At 36.9% G+C, this 16,916-nt stretch overlaps 1 protein-coding gene across 1 annotated transcript in view; it reads right to left on the bottom strand.

Moving 5' to 3' along the window:
• Positions 1–16,916, bottom strand: part of LCA5 (lebercilin LCA5) — a 54,571-nt gene that overhangs the window by 36,497 nt on the left and 1,158 nt on the right. The window contains exon 2 of the mRNA XM_032409401.1: positions 11,864–12,393. Coding sequence (XP_032265292.1) covers positions 11,864–12,393 — 530 coding nt within the window. The remainder of the gene's footprint in view (positions 1–11,863; positions 12,394–16,916) is intronic.

The raw sequence follows: 16,916 nt of genomic DNA, 5'->3' as shown, positions 1-16,916 counted from the left end.
AGAAAGATAGTCAAAAGGTATAAACTTCCAGTTATAAGATAAATAAGTACTAGATATGTAATATATAACATGGTGACTACAGTTAGCATGCTGTATGATATACATGAAAGTTGTTAAAAGAGTGAATCCTAAGGAGGAGAAGCAAGATGGCAGAGGAATAGGAGACCTAAATTTCGTCTGGTCCCAGGAATTCAGTTAGATAGGTATCAAACCATTCTGAACACCTACAAACTCAACAGGAGAGCAAAGAAAAGAATAGCAGCAATTCTTTGAACAGAAAAGCAACCACTTTCTGGAAGGTAGGACATGCGGAGAAGTGAATCCGAGGTGCTATTTGGGAAGATAGACCGCCAGGGGAGGGAGCCAGCTACCGGCAAGTGATAGAGCAGTGGAGCACAAAATTGGAACTTGCAGAAGTCTGCTCTGCTGAGGGACATCGCTCCAGTGGCTAATCTGGGGGTGGAACCCTTGCTGGGACAGTGTGGTCTCAGGACCCTCCGGGTTACAGAAAGACAGGGGGTGCCTGAGTGCGGAAGAGTTCCCAGGTATCGGAACGGGGAAGCTGGCTGCAGAGACGGAGGAGAGGAGTGGGCTCTCAGCCCGGGGTTGCCATAAACCGTGATCCGCAGCACAGTCGGGCCACTACTATTCGAGCAGGGACTCCCCTTCTTCCCTTGGGAGGAAAGGCCCGGGAGTGCACCGCAGGAATCTTCTGGGTTTGGAGACTCCAAATGGGGTTGTGTGCCAGAGATAGAAACGGTCGGCCACAGGCCGGGTGAGCATGGAGTACCCCCGGAGACCAGGGAGACAGGAGTGATTGACTGCTGTTCTCCAGGGGTTCACTGAGGAGTGGGGCCCTAAGGTCTCAGTTACTCTGGGGCAGAGATTGGGAGGCCGCCATTTTCACTCTCATCCTCCTAAGCTGTATGAAAAGCCTTCAGGGAACAAAAACTACTGAGAGCAAACCCTAGCAGATTACTTAGCCTGGCCCCTGGCAAGGGCGGTGCAATTCTTCCTGGGGCAAAGACATTTGAGAATCACTGCAACAGGCCCCTCCCACAGAATATCAGCAAGAACAGCCAGCCAAGACCAAGTCTACAGATCAATGAAAATGGCAGAACTCCAGCTCTAGGGGAATACAGCACATAGAATTCATGGCTTTTTCCCCCCATGATTAGTCTTTCAAAGTTAATTTTTTAAATTTTATTTTTTTTTCTATTTTGAATTTTTTTCCCTTTTTCAACCAGCATCTTATCAATCCCTTTTTTTTTTTTTTTTAAAGATTTTATTTCTTTGACAGAGAGAGACACAGTGAGAGAGGGGACACAAGCAGGGGGAGTGGGAGAGGGAGAAGCAGGCTTCCCACTGGGCAGGGAGCCCGACGTGGGGCTCGATCCCAGGACACTGGAATCATGACCTGAGCTGAAGGCAGACACTTAACAACTGAGCCACCCAGGTGCCCCAATCCCTTTTTTTAAAATCTTTTTTGTTTTTCATTTTTAGAGTCATATTCTATCCCTTCACTGTAGTTAACCTTATTTTTTGTATATATATAAGTTGTTCTCTCTTTAAAATGTTGGGATACAGTTTCTTCTAACAGACGAAAATATACCCTAAATCTCTAGTGTATGGCTTTGTTCTAGTCTCCTGCCTGATCACATTCTCTCCCTTTTTTGTTGGTTTTTTTAAAATTTCTCTTCTTTCTTTCCCAACCAACTTATCTTATCAATTCCTTTTATTAACTGTTTTCTAATTTTCATCTTTACAGTCATATTCCATCCCTTCACTGTATTTACCCTTATATTTGTACATACATAAGTTTTTCTTTCTTTAAAACTTTGGGAGGCAGTGTCTTCTAACAGACCAAAATACGCCCAAACTCTAGTGTGTGGCACTGATCTATTCACTAGCCTAATCATATTTGATCATTTTCTTTTTTTTTCTTTCTTTCTTTCCCATTCTTCCCCCCCCCCGCCCCCCCGGTTTCAGGTCTCTTCTGATTTCCTTAGTGTATATTTTTCTGGGGTCGTTGTTACCCTGTTAGCATTTTGTTCTTTCATTCATCTATTCTCCTCTGGACAAAATGACAAGACAGAAAAAATCACCTCAAAAAAAAGAACAAGAGATAGTACCGAATGCCAGGGACCTAATTAATACGGACATTAGTAAGATGTCAGAACTAGAGTTCAGAATGACGATTATAAACATACTAGCTGGGCTTGAAAAAAGCATGGAAGATACTAGAGAATCCCTTTCTGGAGAAATAAAAGAACTAAAATCTAACCAAGTCAAAATCAAAAACGCTATTAATGAGGTGCAATCAAAAATGGAGGCTCTAACTGCTAGGATAAATGAGGCAGAAGAGAGCATCAGTGATATAAAAGACCAAATGAGAGAGAATAAAGAAGATATAAAGAGAAAAAGAGATAAACAACTACTGGATCACAAGGGCAGAATTCGAGAGATAAGTGATACCATAAGACGAAACAGTATTAGAATAACTGGGATCTCGGAAGAAGAGAGAGAGGGGCAGAAGGTATACTGGAGCAACTTATAGCAGAGAACTTCCCTAATTTCAGGAAGTAAACAGGCATCAAAATCCAGGATGTACAGAGAACCCCCCTCAAAATCAATAAAAATAGGTCAAACACCCCAACATCTAATAGTAAAACTTACAAGTCTCAGAGACAAAGAGAAAATCCTGAAGGCAGCTCAGGACAAGAGATCTGTAACCTACAATGGTAGAAACATTAGATTGGCAGCAGACCTACCCATAGAGACCCGGCAGGCCAGAAAGGACTGGCAGGATATATTCAGAGTATTAAACGAGAAAAATATGCAGCCAAGAATACTATAACCAGCTAGGCTGTCACTGAGAATAGAAGGAGAGATAAAAAGCTTCCAGGACAAACAAAAATAAAAGAATTTGCAAACACCAAACCAGCCCTACAAGAAATACTGAAAGGGGTCCTCTAAGCAAAGAGAGAGCCTAAAAGTAACATAGACCAGAAAGGAACACAGACAATATACAGTAACAGTCACCTTACAGGCAATACAATGGCACTAAATTCATCTTTCAATAGTTGCCCTGAATGTAAATGGGCTAAATGTAAATTGGGATCAAAAGACATAGGGTATCAGATTAGATTAAAAAAACAAGACCCATCGATATGCTGCCTGCAAGAGACTCATTTTAGACCCAAAGATACCTCCAGATTGAAAGTGAGGGGGTGGAAAACCATTTACCATGCTAATGGACATCAAAAAGCTGGGGTGGCAATCCTTATATCAGACAAATTAGATTCTAAACCAAAGACTATAATAAGAGATGAGGAAGGACACTATATCCTACTTAAAGGGCCTACCCAACAAGAAGATCTATCTAACATTTGTAAATATCTAGGCCCCTAACATGGGAGCAGCCAATTATATAAGCCAATTAATAACAAAATCAAAGAAACACATCGACAACAATACAATAATAGTAGGGGACTTTAATAGCCCCCCCCCCCCCCAACGAACTGGACAGATCATCTAAGCAAAAGATCAACAAGGAAATAAAGGCTTTAAATGACACACTGGACCAAATGGTCTTCACAGATATATTCAGAACATTCCATCCCAAAGCAACAGAATACACATTTTTCTCTAGTACCCATGGAACATTCTCCAGACTAGATCACATCCTAGGTCACAAATCAGGTCTCAACTGGTACCAAAAGATTGGGATCATTCCCTGCATATTTTTGGATCACAATGCTTTGAATCTAGAACTCAGTCACAAGAGGAAAGTTGGAAAGAACTCAAATACATGGAGGCTAGAGAGCAGCCTACTAAAGAATGAATGGGTCAACCAGGAAATTAAAGAAGAATTAAAAAAATTCATGGAAACCAATGAAAATGAAAACACAACTGTTCAAAATCTTTGGGATGCAGCAAAGGCAGTCCTAAGAGGAAAGTATATAACAATACCAGCCTTTCTCAAGAAACAAGAAAGGTCTCAAATACACAACCTAACCCAACACCTAAAGGAGGTGGAGAAAGAAGAGCAAATAAAGCCTAAACCCAACAGGAGAAGAGAAATAATAAAGATCAGAGCAGAAAACAAAGAAATAGAAACCAAAAGAACGGCAGAACAGATCAACAAAACTAGGAGCTGGTTCTCTGAAAGAATATGATTGATAAACCCCTGGCCAGACTTATCAAAAAGAAAACAGAAATGACCCAAATAAATAAAATCATGAATAAAAGAGGAGAGATCACAACCAACACCAAAGAAATAAATTCTAAGAACATATTATGAGCAACTATATGCCAGCAAATTAGATAACCTGGAAGAAATGGATACATTCCTAGAGATGTATAAACTACCAAAACTGAACCAAGAAGTAGTAGAAAACCTGAACAGACCCATAACCAGTTAGGAAATTGAAACAGTAATCAAAAATCTCCCAACAAACAAGAGCCCAGGGCCAGATGGCTTCCCAGGGGAATTCTACCAAACATTTCAAGAAGAATTAATACCCACTCTTCTGAAACTGTTCCAAAAAATAGAAATGGAAGGAAAGCTTCCAAACTCGTTTTATGAGGCCACCATTACCTTGATCCCAAAACCAGACAAAGACCCCATTAAAAAGGAGAACTATAGACCAATATCCCTGCTGAACATGGATGCAAAAATTCTCACCAAAATACTAGCCAATAGGATCCAACAGTACATTAAAAAGATTATTCACCACGACCAAGTGGGATTTATCCCTGGGCTGCAAGGTTGGTTCAACATCCGCAAATCAATCAACGTGATACAATACATTAACAAAAGAAAGAACAAGAATCATATGATCCTCTCAATAGATGCAGAAAAAGCATTTGACAAAGTACAGCATCCTTTCTTGATCAAAACTCTTCAGAGTATAGGGATCGAGGGTACATACCTCAATATCATAAAAACCATCTATGAAAAACCTACAGCGAATATCATTCTCAATGGGGAAAAACTGAGAGCTTTCCCCCTAAGGTCAGGAACGTGGCAGGGATGTCCACTATCACCACTGCTATTCAACATAGTATTAGAAGTCCTAGCCACAGCAATCAGACAACAAAAAGAAATCAAAGGCATCCAAATTGGCAAAGAAGTCAAACTCTCACTCTTTGCAGATGATATGATACTTTATGTGGAAAACCCAAAAGACTCCACCCCAAAACTGCTAGAACTCATACAGGAATTCAGTAAAGTGGCAGGATACAAAATCAAGGCACAGAAGTCAGTGGCATTCCTATACACCAACAACAAGACAGAAGAAAGAGAAATTAAGGAGTCGATCCCATTTACAATTGCACCCAAAATCATAAGATACCTAGGAATAAATCTAACCAAAGAGGCAAAGGATCTGTATTCAGAAAACTATAGAATACTCATGAAAGAAATTGAGGCAGACACAAAGAAATGGAAAAACGTTCCATGATCATGGATTGGAAGAACAAATATTGTGAAAATGTCTATGCTACCTAGAGCAATCTACATATTTAATGCAATCCCTATCAAAATACCATCAACTTTTTTCACAGAGCTGGAACAAATAATCCTAAAATTTGTTTGGAACCAGGAAAGACCCCGAACTGCCAGAGAAATGTTGAAAAAGAAAAGCAAAGCTGGCGGCATCACAACTCCGGACTTCAAGCTCTATTACAAAGCTGTAATAATCAAGAGAGTATAGTACTGGCACAAAAACAGACACATAGATCAATGGAACAGAATAGAGAGCCCAGAAATGGACCCTCAACTCTATGGTCAACTAATCTTTGACAAAGCAGGAAAGAATGTCCAATGGATAAAGACAGTCTCTTCAACAAATGGTGTTGGGAAAATTGGACAGCCACATGCAGAAGAATGAAACTGGACCATTTCCTTACACCACACACAAAAATAGACTCAAAATGGATGAAAGACCTAAATGTAAGCCAGGAATCCATCAAAATCCTAGAGGAGAACACAGGCAGAAACGTCTTCGACCTCAGCCGCAGCAACTTCTTCCTAGAAACATCGCCAAAGGCAAGGGAAGCAAGGGTAAAAATGAACTATTGGGACTTCATCAACATAAAAAGCTTTTGCACAGCAAAGGAAACAGTCAACAAAACCAAAAGACAACTGACAGAATGGGAGAAGATATTTGCAAATGACATATCAGATAAAGGGCTAGTATCCAAAATCTATAAAGAACTTATCAAACTCAACACCCAAAGAACAAATAATCCAATCAAGAAATGGGCAGAAGAGGGGCGTCTGGGTGGCTCAGTCATTAAGCGTCTGCCTTTGGCTCTGGTCATGATCCCAGGGTCCTGGGACCAAGCCCCGCATCAGATTCCCTGCTCAGTGCGGAGCCTGCTTCTCCCTGTCCCACTCTCCTTGTTTGTGTTCCCTCTCTGTGTCTGTCAAATAAAAAAAAATTTAAAAAAAATCTTAAAAAAAGAAATGGGCAGAAGATATGAACAGACATTTTTCCAAAGAAGACATCCAAATGGCCAACAGAAACATGAAAAAGTGCTCAACATCACTCGGCATCAGGGAAATCCAAATCAAAAACTCAATGAGATACCACCTCACACCAGTCAGAATGGCTAAAATTAACAAGTCCGGAAATGACAAATGTTGGCGAGGATGCGAAGGGGAACCCTCCTACACTGTTGCCAGGAATGCAAGCTGGTGCAGCCACTCTGGAAAACAGTATGGAGGTTCCTCAAAAAGTTGAAAATAGAGCTACCCTACGACCCAGCAATTGCACTACTGGGTATTTACCCCAAAGTTACAAATGTAGTTATCTGAAGGAGTACGTGCACCCCAATGTTTATAGCAGCAATGTCCACAATGGCCAAACTATGGAAAGAGCCAAGAAGTCCATCAACAGATGAGTGGATAAAGATGTGGTGTATATATATACAATGGAATATTATCCAGTCATCAAAAAAAAAAAAAAAAAAGAAATCTTGCCATTTGCCACGACGTGGATGGAACTAGAGGGTATTATGCTAAGCGAAATAAGTCAATCAGAGAAAGACAAGTATCATATGATCTCACTGATATGAGGAATTCTTAGTCTCAGAAACAAACTGTGGGTTCCTGGAGTGGTGGGGGGTAGGAGGGATGGGGTGGCTGCGTGATGAACATTGGGGAGGGTATGTGCTATGCTGAGTGCTGTGAATTGTGTAAGACTGATGAATCACAGACCTGTACCTCTGAAACAAATACTACATTATATGTTAAAAAAAAAAAAAGAAAGAAAAAGATAGTAGGAAGGGAAAAATGAAGGGGGGAAATCGGAGGGGGAGATGAACCATGAGAGAGTATGGACTCTGAGAAACAAACTGAGGGTTTTACAGGGGAGGGGGGTGGGGGGATGGGTTAGCCCGGTGATGGGTATTAAGGAGGGCACGTATTGAATGGAGCACTGGGTGTTATACGCAAACAATGCATCATGACACTACATCAAAAACTAATGATGTAATGTATGGTGACTTACATGACATAATAAAATAAAATTATAAAAAAAAGATTAACTTAGTGTTGGATAAAGTAATAAAATTAAGTAAATGAATGAGGCACAAAAACAAAAGCTAAATTTCACACTAAATTAAGAAACTCAATAGCAAATATTTCAAATTCTGGGTTGATTACTGAGATTATGAAAGATATAATTAGACATAATGGGCCAAAGGCTTTAGGAAGTATGAAAAGGTAAGCTAGAAAGTAGAGAATTACCCTCAGGTGGGTTGCCGAGGCTCCTCCATTCAGAAGAGAACTAGTATATGGTATGACAGCTGAAATGAGATTGATTTGAGAGAAGGAGGTTCATAATAACATTTTAAATGTCAATTCCAGTATAACTTCAAACACACTAGAAATGAAGTAGTTTAGATCTCCCAACTAAACTCTGAGGTTTATAATTAATTTACACTCCTAAAATTTGAGAGTAAACTTCTAAAACCAAGCTAATCCTTCATGTGCATAAAACATTCATAACCCCGGGGCATCTGGGTGGCTCAGTCGGTTGAGCATCTGCCTTCGGCTCAGGTCATGATCCCAGGGTCCTGGGATCGAGTCCCGCATCGGGCTCCCTGCTCGGCGGAGAGCCTGCTTCTCCCTCCCCCTTTGCCTGCCTCTCTGCCTACTTGTGCTATCTCTCTGTCAAATAAATAAATAAAATCTTTAAAAAAAAAAAAAAATTCATAATCCCTTGTGAAAAAAATTATTACAACAAAAATAAGCTTTGAAATTTGAAAATAAAAGTTCAAAGATAATTTTCTCATCCAGAAAGAACTGAGACTATTTACAATTGCTTTAAAAAAATAAAATACTTAGGTATAATCTAACAAAACCTGTATGGATCTATATCCTGAGAATGACAAAATGATGATGGAAGAAATCAAAGATGACCTAAATAAATGAAAGAATATAGTGTGTTCAAGAGTAGGAAGGTTCAACACAACATTTCTCCACAAATTGATCCATGTTTAATGCATTTCCCATTAAAATCCCAGGAAGGTGTTTATAGACAAAGACAAAATTATCCTAAAGTTTATATGGAAAGGCAGAGGACCCAGAATAGTTAAAATAGCTAAACTTTTAAAAATAAAGCATAACATGAGAGAAATCACTCTACCTGATGTTAAGGCTTATTATGTTGCCTATAATTACATAATATGTGGTATTGGCAGAGGGACAGACACAAAGATCAATAGAACAGACTAAAGAGTCCAGAAATAGACCCATAAAAACATGCCCAACTGATTTTTGACAAAGGTGTCAAATTCAATGGAAGAAGGTTACTGGAGTAACTTTGCAACAAATGGTTACTGGAGTAACTGGGCACCACAGGTAAAAAAAAAAAAAAAAAAAAAAAAGAAAGAAAAAAGAACCTCAACCTAAACCTCACATCTTATACAAAAATTAACTCAAAATGAACTTGAAAGTAAAACACAAAATCGTAAGACCTTTGGATAAAAACACAGTAGAAAATCTTGGGGGCTACAGGCAAAGGGTGATAAAAATAGGCAAAGAATTCTTAGACTTTATACTAAAACACAATCCATAAAAGAAAAATCTGATAAACTAGATTACATCAAAATTTAAAACTTTCCCTCTAAAAGACCCTGTGAAGAAGATGAAAAGACAAGCAACAGACTGAGAGAAAATATTTGCAAACCACGTATCTGACAAAGGACTTGTAACTAGAATATATAAAGAACTTAAAAAAATCAGTAACTGCACAAACAAGCCAATTAGAAAATAGGCAAAAAAACATGACCAACATGAATAGAATCTACAGATGGCAAATAAGCACATGAAAAGATGTACATCATTAGCCATTAGGAATGATACAAGTTAAAACCATGAGATAGCACTAAACACCTACTAGAATGGCTACAATATAAGAGTGATAACATCAAAAGCTGGCAAGGATGTAGAGAAACAGGACCAATTATACATTGCTGTTAGAAATGTAAAATAGCACTGCCACTCTAAAAAGAGAATGATGTTTCTTACAAAACCAAAAATGCATTTATTATACAACCCATCAAGTGCACTTTCAGGCATATATCCCAGAAGAATGAAAATTTATGTTCACACAAAAAAGTGTATAAGAATAATCATAGCAGCATTATTAGGTAATAGATAAAAACCGGAAACAACCCTGATGTCCTCCAATGGGATGTACCATAACACTCTGTGATACACCCATACCATGGAATACTACTCAGGAATAAAAAAGGAACACACTACTGATATATACAACTTGGATGGAGCTCATGGAAAAAAAATGAAATCTATTCATCTCAAAAGGTTAAATACTACATGATTCCACTTATATAACATTTTTAAAATGACAAAATTACAGAAATAGTGAACAGATTAGTGGATGCCACAGGTTAGAGAGAAGGCAAGAAGGTAGCTGTGCCTATAAAAGCTGGTAACACAAGATCCTCATGATGGAATTGTTCTGCATCTTGACTCTGGTGGTGGTCACATAAATCTACACATGTGGTAAAATTGCATAGAACTAAACACATACACATGCAAACACGAATGCATGTAAAACTAGTGAAACCTGCGTAAGGTTGATGGATTGCATTGCTGTATCCAAACCAATTTCCTGGTTGCAGTATTATATTGTAGTTATGCATTATGTTACCACTGCAGAAACTGGATGAAGCATATATGGGTTCTCTCTATATAATTTTCATACAACTGCATATCAATCTATAATTAACTCAAAATAAAAAGTTAAAAACATTTTTTTACATCCAGTAAGAAAAGAATTGAGGACACTATACAGTTAACTATTTCAAAGACATCACTACAGATGACTGATTTTCATGCTCCCGTGGGCAGCTACATAATTAACCTCCATCCTACTACTCAGAATCCAAAGACTTCTGTTTTTCTTCTCTTCCTTCTTTCTCCTCTTTCCCCCAACACTCCATAAACCTCCTTCATAACTGGCTATAAGAGAGAACCATAGTATATGTGTGTGTGTCTACATTGCGACACCGTGTTCGCTCTAGTTTTATACATACACAGGTGTTTTTTGTTTATCATTATTAGCATCTGTGCTCTTGGTTCCCAATTTTAAAATTCATGATACGGCACATTTTATACTCCCCTTTAAAAATAATTAAAATGTTTGTCGTTTTTTGTGACAATAATTGCTTTCAGACTCTGTCCCCACCCCACCTCAAGGTAAGTGGCCCTTTTAAAAAAAAAAGTTTCCACATCTTTTCTCTACAGTTTGGGTTGATCACTGGTGAAGCCTACACAATAGGGTAACTTCTGAGCACTGAAACAGAAGATAACGATTGCTAATTGTATAGAATAAGTTAGGTACTTTTTCTAATCACTGATGTACACAGTATTAGTAAGCCATTGCCCCTGGGCTTAGCATTGGCATACCAAACATGGTATACTATACAAAAAAGCACTATAACATACCATGTATTAAAAACACCTAATTAATACATTGCAGAAAGTTAATTTATTTGTAGTTCTGACTTGCACTTGTTCAGAGAGCTCTAATAGCAGGCATTATTCCTGTACTTTTTCCCTAGTTTTGCTTTCCAAACTACTCATCAATTTTCATAAGCCCTAACTCAGGGCTTCTATTTGATATACATATATACACACACATATATTCATATAAACGTGTACGTATTTAGTTCTATGCAATTTTATCACATGTACATGATACACACACACACACACACACGTACAAGGTAGCATCTAATACAAATTCTTTGTGTAACAGTCATGGGGTAGTACTCTTTTCTCAACTTGTTCCAAGAAAAATATCTTTTTAAAAGCTCTGCTATATTCTCAGACTAGTAACAACATTCTTCCACCTACCTCTCATATTAGTTTCTATCTGGGGAAATAAGGGTAAGCCCTGCCCCCAAAAATGTCTTTTACAAATGTTCTAAGAAATAAAAACAAAGTATTTTTCATGTGGCATTTCTTACACAATGGCCCCAAATGTCAGTTTTATATGCTACAGCTATTAGTGTATCATTTCCAATTTTAGAGAAAATCAAATAATCAAATAATGTATTTCTCCAAAATGACTAAGATTCATGGAATTAAACATTCATTAACAGGTGGCCCATTAACGTGTAAATTTTTTTTATCTTGCTCTTAAATACACAATCTTAATTTTTTCCTAATCTCTTACTCAGAAAGATAATTTTAAAAATATTAAAAAAAATAGTTTTCATTTCCAAGCATATGCTGAACTGCAATAAGCAGTCTTAATAGAGCACATTAAATTCAATGAAAAACAACACAAAACAGCACAATTAGAAACTGTATAAATTTTACCTTAATTCTTCTCTCGGTGTCATCTAATTTTAACTCTGCTGAAACTAGTTTCTTTGCCAAATCATCTCGCTCAGGTAGGTGTCTAGCTTCAGAGATCTTTTTCAGTTTCTGTAAGGAAAATTTTGTCCTAAATAGTTCACCTTCTGTATCTTTTACCCTTTTCTCAGTTGCCCGTTCTTTCTCTTGAGATTTTCTTAAGCGTTCTTTGAGTGCTGTAATCTCATTGTTATGACGAGCAATAAGTTGTGAGATTTCATTTTCTGTATCTTCAAACTTATTCAGGGCTTTCTCCTGTCTGTATTGAAGCCTTTTCAAAGCCTTATTTTCTTTTAGCAGCTCAGCTAACTTGACCTGGAGTTCAGTTACTTCATTCTGCAATTCATTGATTTTTAGCAGTCTTGCAGAAAGAACCCGTTTTGTAACAAGATCAGTATCTTTCCGAAGTGGCTCCCTATTGAGGCTCAGGGAGCGAAATCCCACTCGGACTCCCTTTCTGTTTGGTGGACCCTTAGGGCTTGGCTTCCTAGGGGCTAAAAAAGAAATAGTAATAATGTAAAGTGAAAGCTGTACCAATGTAATATTATTTATTCATTCTAACACAAGTGGATCTATAACATTCTTTAGTTATTTTGTTCCTTAAAAAATGATCTTACAATATTTAAGTATCAAGTTTTATTTAGACTCTTAACATAATGTTTTTATTAAGAAAGGTTCAGAATCCTTTTTAAGAAAGGTCAAGAATATTCTGACTTATCAAAATGATATCCCAATGGTTTACAGGAAATTATTTTACACTACTTTAAAAAATGGCAGCATCAGACTATGGACTCTGAGAAATAAACCGAGGGTTCTAGAGGGGAGGGGGGTGGGGGGGATGGGTTAGCCTGGTGATGGGTATTAAAGAGGGCACATACTGCATGGAGCACTGGGTGTTATACGCAAACAATGAATCATGGAACACTACATCAAAAACTAATGATGTAATGTATGGTGATTAACATAATAAAAAAATAAATTAAAAAAAATGGCAGCATCACGCTTTACCATTTTTAACTTTATACGTAAGATGGCAAGGCAGAATTCGAACACGAGCATCATCAGCATCAGCATCAGCATGGAGTTTAATAAACACTGGACAAAATACTGTGATATTCAAATAATTTATGCCAAGGTATTTGGGATTATAATTTGGAATGTGGAAATGTATGTTTTCTCTAATTAGAACTCTTTTTCTTTATTTGGGGAAACAAGAACACATTGTATGACAAGAAGACTTGGGTTTGGGACTTTGATTTACCACTTTATAACTCCTTGGGCAATTCAGCTAAACCTTTCCAGGTCTATTTTGCCCACCCATAGAATGAGGATAACACCACCTACATAACTAGGTTGTTGTGAGGATTAAACAAAGAATGCATGTAAAAAAGGAAGTTCTCCACAAATATTCTCTGTCAGTAATAACTTAATCCCATTTATCAGTGATTGAAAATGACAAACACTTTTAGCAGTACAGATGTGATTTTAAATGCTTGCTCAGGGGCCTTCTTTTGTGTGAGGTTCAAATCAAAAACATTTGACATAATTTGAGAACAAGATAAAAACAAAAACCTACACCCTAAAAAATATAGGCATATGAAATCTTTAAACTGTACATATTAAATAACATTTCGCAAAAATTTGAAATGTCATTATTTTTACTACAAGTTCATTAAACTTAGGCCCCAATATACAAAGCACCTGCCCTTAAAAAAGAGACATATAGAAGTCTGCTGCAGTTGAGAATAATGAACTTTAATCTCCAAGGTGACTGCATTTTTTCCAAGAAGGAAATGCATTCTGGAGGGAAAAAAAAGAAAAAGAAAAACTAGAAAATTCAACCTTTCCCTACCCTCTCTCCAGCCATGGATACCTTGATTCCATTATGTAAACAAGTAAAGAGTAACAAGTAATATTTACAATTTACATTACAAAGTTTCATTTAAAAAAATGGAAGATTCTAAAGAATGTGTTTTGAATGTGTACTGATTTGGGATTTCAGGTCTATAATTGTTTGAATACACAAAAGGACGTGGTAATAATAAGAAATGGGGGAAAGCCTATAACTCTGAACTACCCTTTCCAATATAGTAGTAGTCACTAGCCACATGTGGCTTGAGAGATTTGAAATGTGGATAGTCCAAACTGAGATATGCCATAACTGAATTTCAAACACTTAGTTCAAAAAAAGATGCATAATGTTTCAAATACAGTGCTTTTAACTACATTTTAAAATGATAATATTTTGGATATTTTAGATTAAATAAAATATACTATTAAAATTCATTATACCTGTTTTTCTTATTTAGCGTGGTTATCAGACAATATAAAATTACATGTGTGGCTTGTGTTTGTGACTTGCATTATATTTCCCCTGGACAGCAGTGCTCCAATTTTAAATTGGGGCATCCATCATTTCAATTTTCTTTCCTTCCCAACACACTGAGTTAACAGTTTCGGTATCCATATACTTCCATGAAATATGTACTCAATTCTTGGAATGACAGAAACTTTATGCATAAAAATGATTATGCATAAAGATGAATGTTAATTATTCCAAATCTCTGATTTTTATGTATAAAATTGTATTTCTCAGCAAACAAGATTTCATACAAACAGAAACTTACTTTATTTGAAAAGTTAAAGCCTATATAAGAATTAGGATAGAATTTTCCACCAATACCTTACTTTAATTGTTCAGACAGGAGGGGCTTCCAAAACCAACTTTTTCACATCCTAAAAATCTGAACATTTATTTTTGGCAATATTCTATTAGCATGACTACAAACTGATCATAAAAAGTATACTTAACCTGAACTCAGCTGCCATTTACTTTTTTATTTTCATTTTTAAAACTATCAAGATGATTTACAGTGCTAATAAGAGTGAGAAAAGATGATTGACTGTCATGTGTATCACTTCATCTACCCCTCGTTAAGTCACTATGAAAAAGAGGGTGAGAAAATATTGCTTTTTTTTCTTCCTTCAGGTGATAAAAATAAAATATGACTCCTTTAAGAAACACATAGTAAAGATGAATTATCCAACTATAAAAGACTTAAGATGTTTATACTATTGATAAAACATGAAATATAATAAATACATAACATGTAATATATAAACATGTATAACTTAAACTATTAAATTTTATTATGAATATAACTTTTGATAAAGCAACTTTATTTTAAAAAATTAGATATACTGAAAATTAAAAAGAGGAAGAATATGCTATCAAACATGCAAATCCACAAATTCAAGTGTTTAAGATGCTGTTTTAATCACATTTGTTCTTTCCTTACTGTCCTAAGCTGTACACTGCCATCTTAAAAAGAAACTAATTCAGTGCTTAAGGAAACACTAAAGTGTTTAACTGTAATTGGTGTGGTCCTATTGATTGATCTAAGGTAGACAAATTATCACAGACTTTAATTCAGAAGACAATACAAAGGAGAAAATAGCACAAGTCAGATTGAAGATAATAACTGAAATTTTCTGCATGATGTTAAAACTGTTTTTCAAACCTTTTTCTCAATTATCTTCTTAAATAAGGTAAGGTTTAAGAATTTCTGACTCCTTGGGGCGCCTGGGTGGCTCAGTCGTTAAGCGGCTGCCTTCGGCTAGGGTCATGATCCCAGGGTCCTGGGATCGAACCCTGCATTGGGCTCCCGTCTGCTTCTCCCTCTCCCACTCCCCCTGCTTGTGTTCCCTCTCTCGCAGGGTCTCTCTCTGTCAAATAAATAAATAAAATCTTAAAAAAAAAGAAGAATTTCTGACTCCTTAATTAGGTGGCCTCCTAAATTTCTTTTGGGGAAGTAGTGAAAAATTAAAGTATTCCTACCAATAATACCAATAATTCCCCAAATATGTAAGTTATTTCTTAGGAATAAATAGGCATTTTTCTAAGGTTCAACCCTATAGTCCATTTGTTCTTCATTAGATAGCAAAAGTTTAACATCAGATCATGCATTCAAACACAAAATCAAAACAAGAGGCTCACACTGAGACAGATTTGGAGGAAAAGACCAAAATCCTGCAGCACTGTACAGGCAAAAGAAAGAAAGAAAAAGAAAAAGCACCTAACTGTTAAAGAATAACATTCCTGAGATTAAGAATTCCTCATATCAGTGTTGCTGGAGTGGGGGGTGGGATGGGAGGGATGGGGTGACTGGGTGATGGACACTGGGGAGGGTATGTGTTCTGGTAAGCGTTGTGAATTGTGCAAGACTGTTGAATCTCAGATCTGTACCTCTGAAACAAATAATGCAATATATGTTAAGAAAGAAAAAAAGAAGAAGAAGAATGTAGCAGGAGGGGAAGAATGAAGGGGGGGAAATCGGAGGGGGAGAAGAACCATGAGAGACGATGGACTCTGAAAAACAAACTGAGGGTTCTAGAGGGGAGGGGGTTGGGAGGATGGGTTAGCCTGGTGATGGGTATTGAGGAGGGCACGTTCTGCATGGAGCACTGGGTGTTATGCACAAACAATGAATCATGGAACACTATATCTAAAACTAATGATGTAATGTATGGGGATTAACATAACAATAAAAAAATTAAAAAAAAAAAAAAAAAAGAATAACATTCCTAGGAAGTTAGATCAGGGTCCACAAGAGGGATGCTTTCAAAAGTAACATATTCTTTCCAGAATATTTTTTTAACGCAAATATTACTTTTCAAAGTAAAAATTTATAAAAGCACATTTAATTATACCCCTGCTTAAATGTGTTCAATAGCTAACTATTTCCCCACAGAAACAGACAGCCAATATATTATTATAGGTTTCAAGGTGTTTCATGACCTGACTGACCTGTTTTCCTTTTCAGCTTCCAATTTTACCCCTCCCTGTGCCTTACAATCTAAACTCTATATAATCATTCTAAGCTAGTGTTGTTATAACTGTGCTGTATTCATTAATGTATACTGTAATTACCTCATTTACCTTAGCTTAATTTTCTATGGTGTATTTTTCTATGGTTGTCCTTAGATACTTTGTTACTAAGTACAACTGGGGTTTTTT

The sequence above is a fragment of the Phoca vitulina genome, unplaced genomic scaffold (assembly GCF_004348235.1).
Source record: "Phoca vitulina isolate PV1807 unplaced genomic scaffold, GSC_HSeal_1.0 scaffold11, whole genome shotgun sequence".
NCBI lineage: Eukaryota > Metazoa > Chordata > Mammalia > Carnivora > Phocidae > Phoca > Phoca vitulina.
The sequence above is the reverse complement of the archived record's forward strand: the minus strand, read 5'-3'. Positions and strand labels throughout refer to the sequence as shown.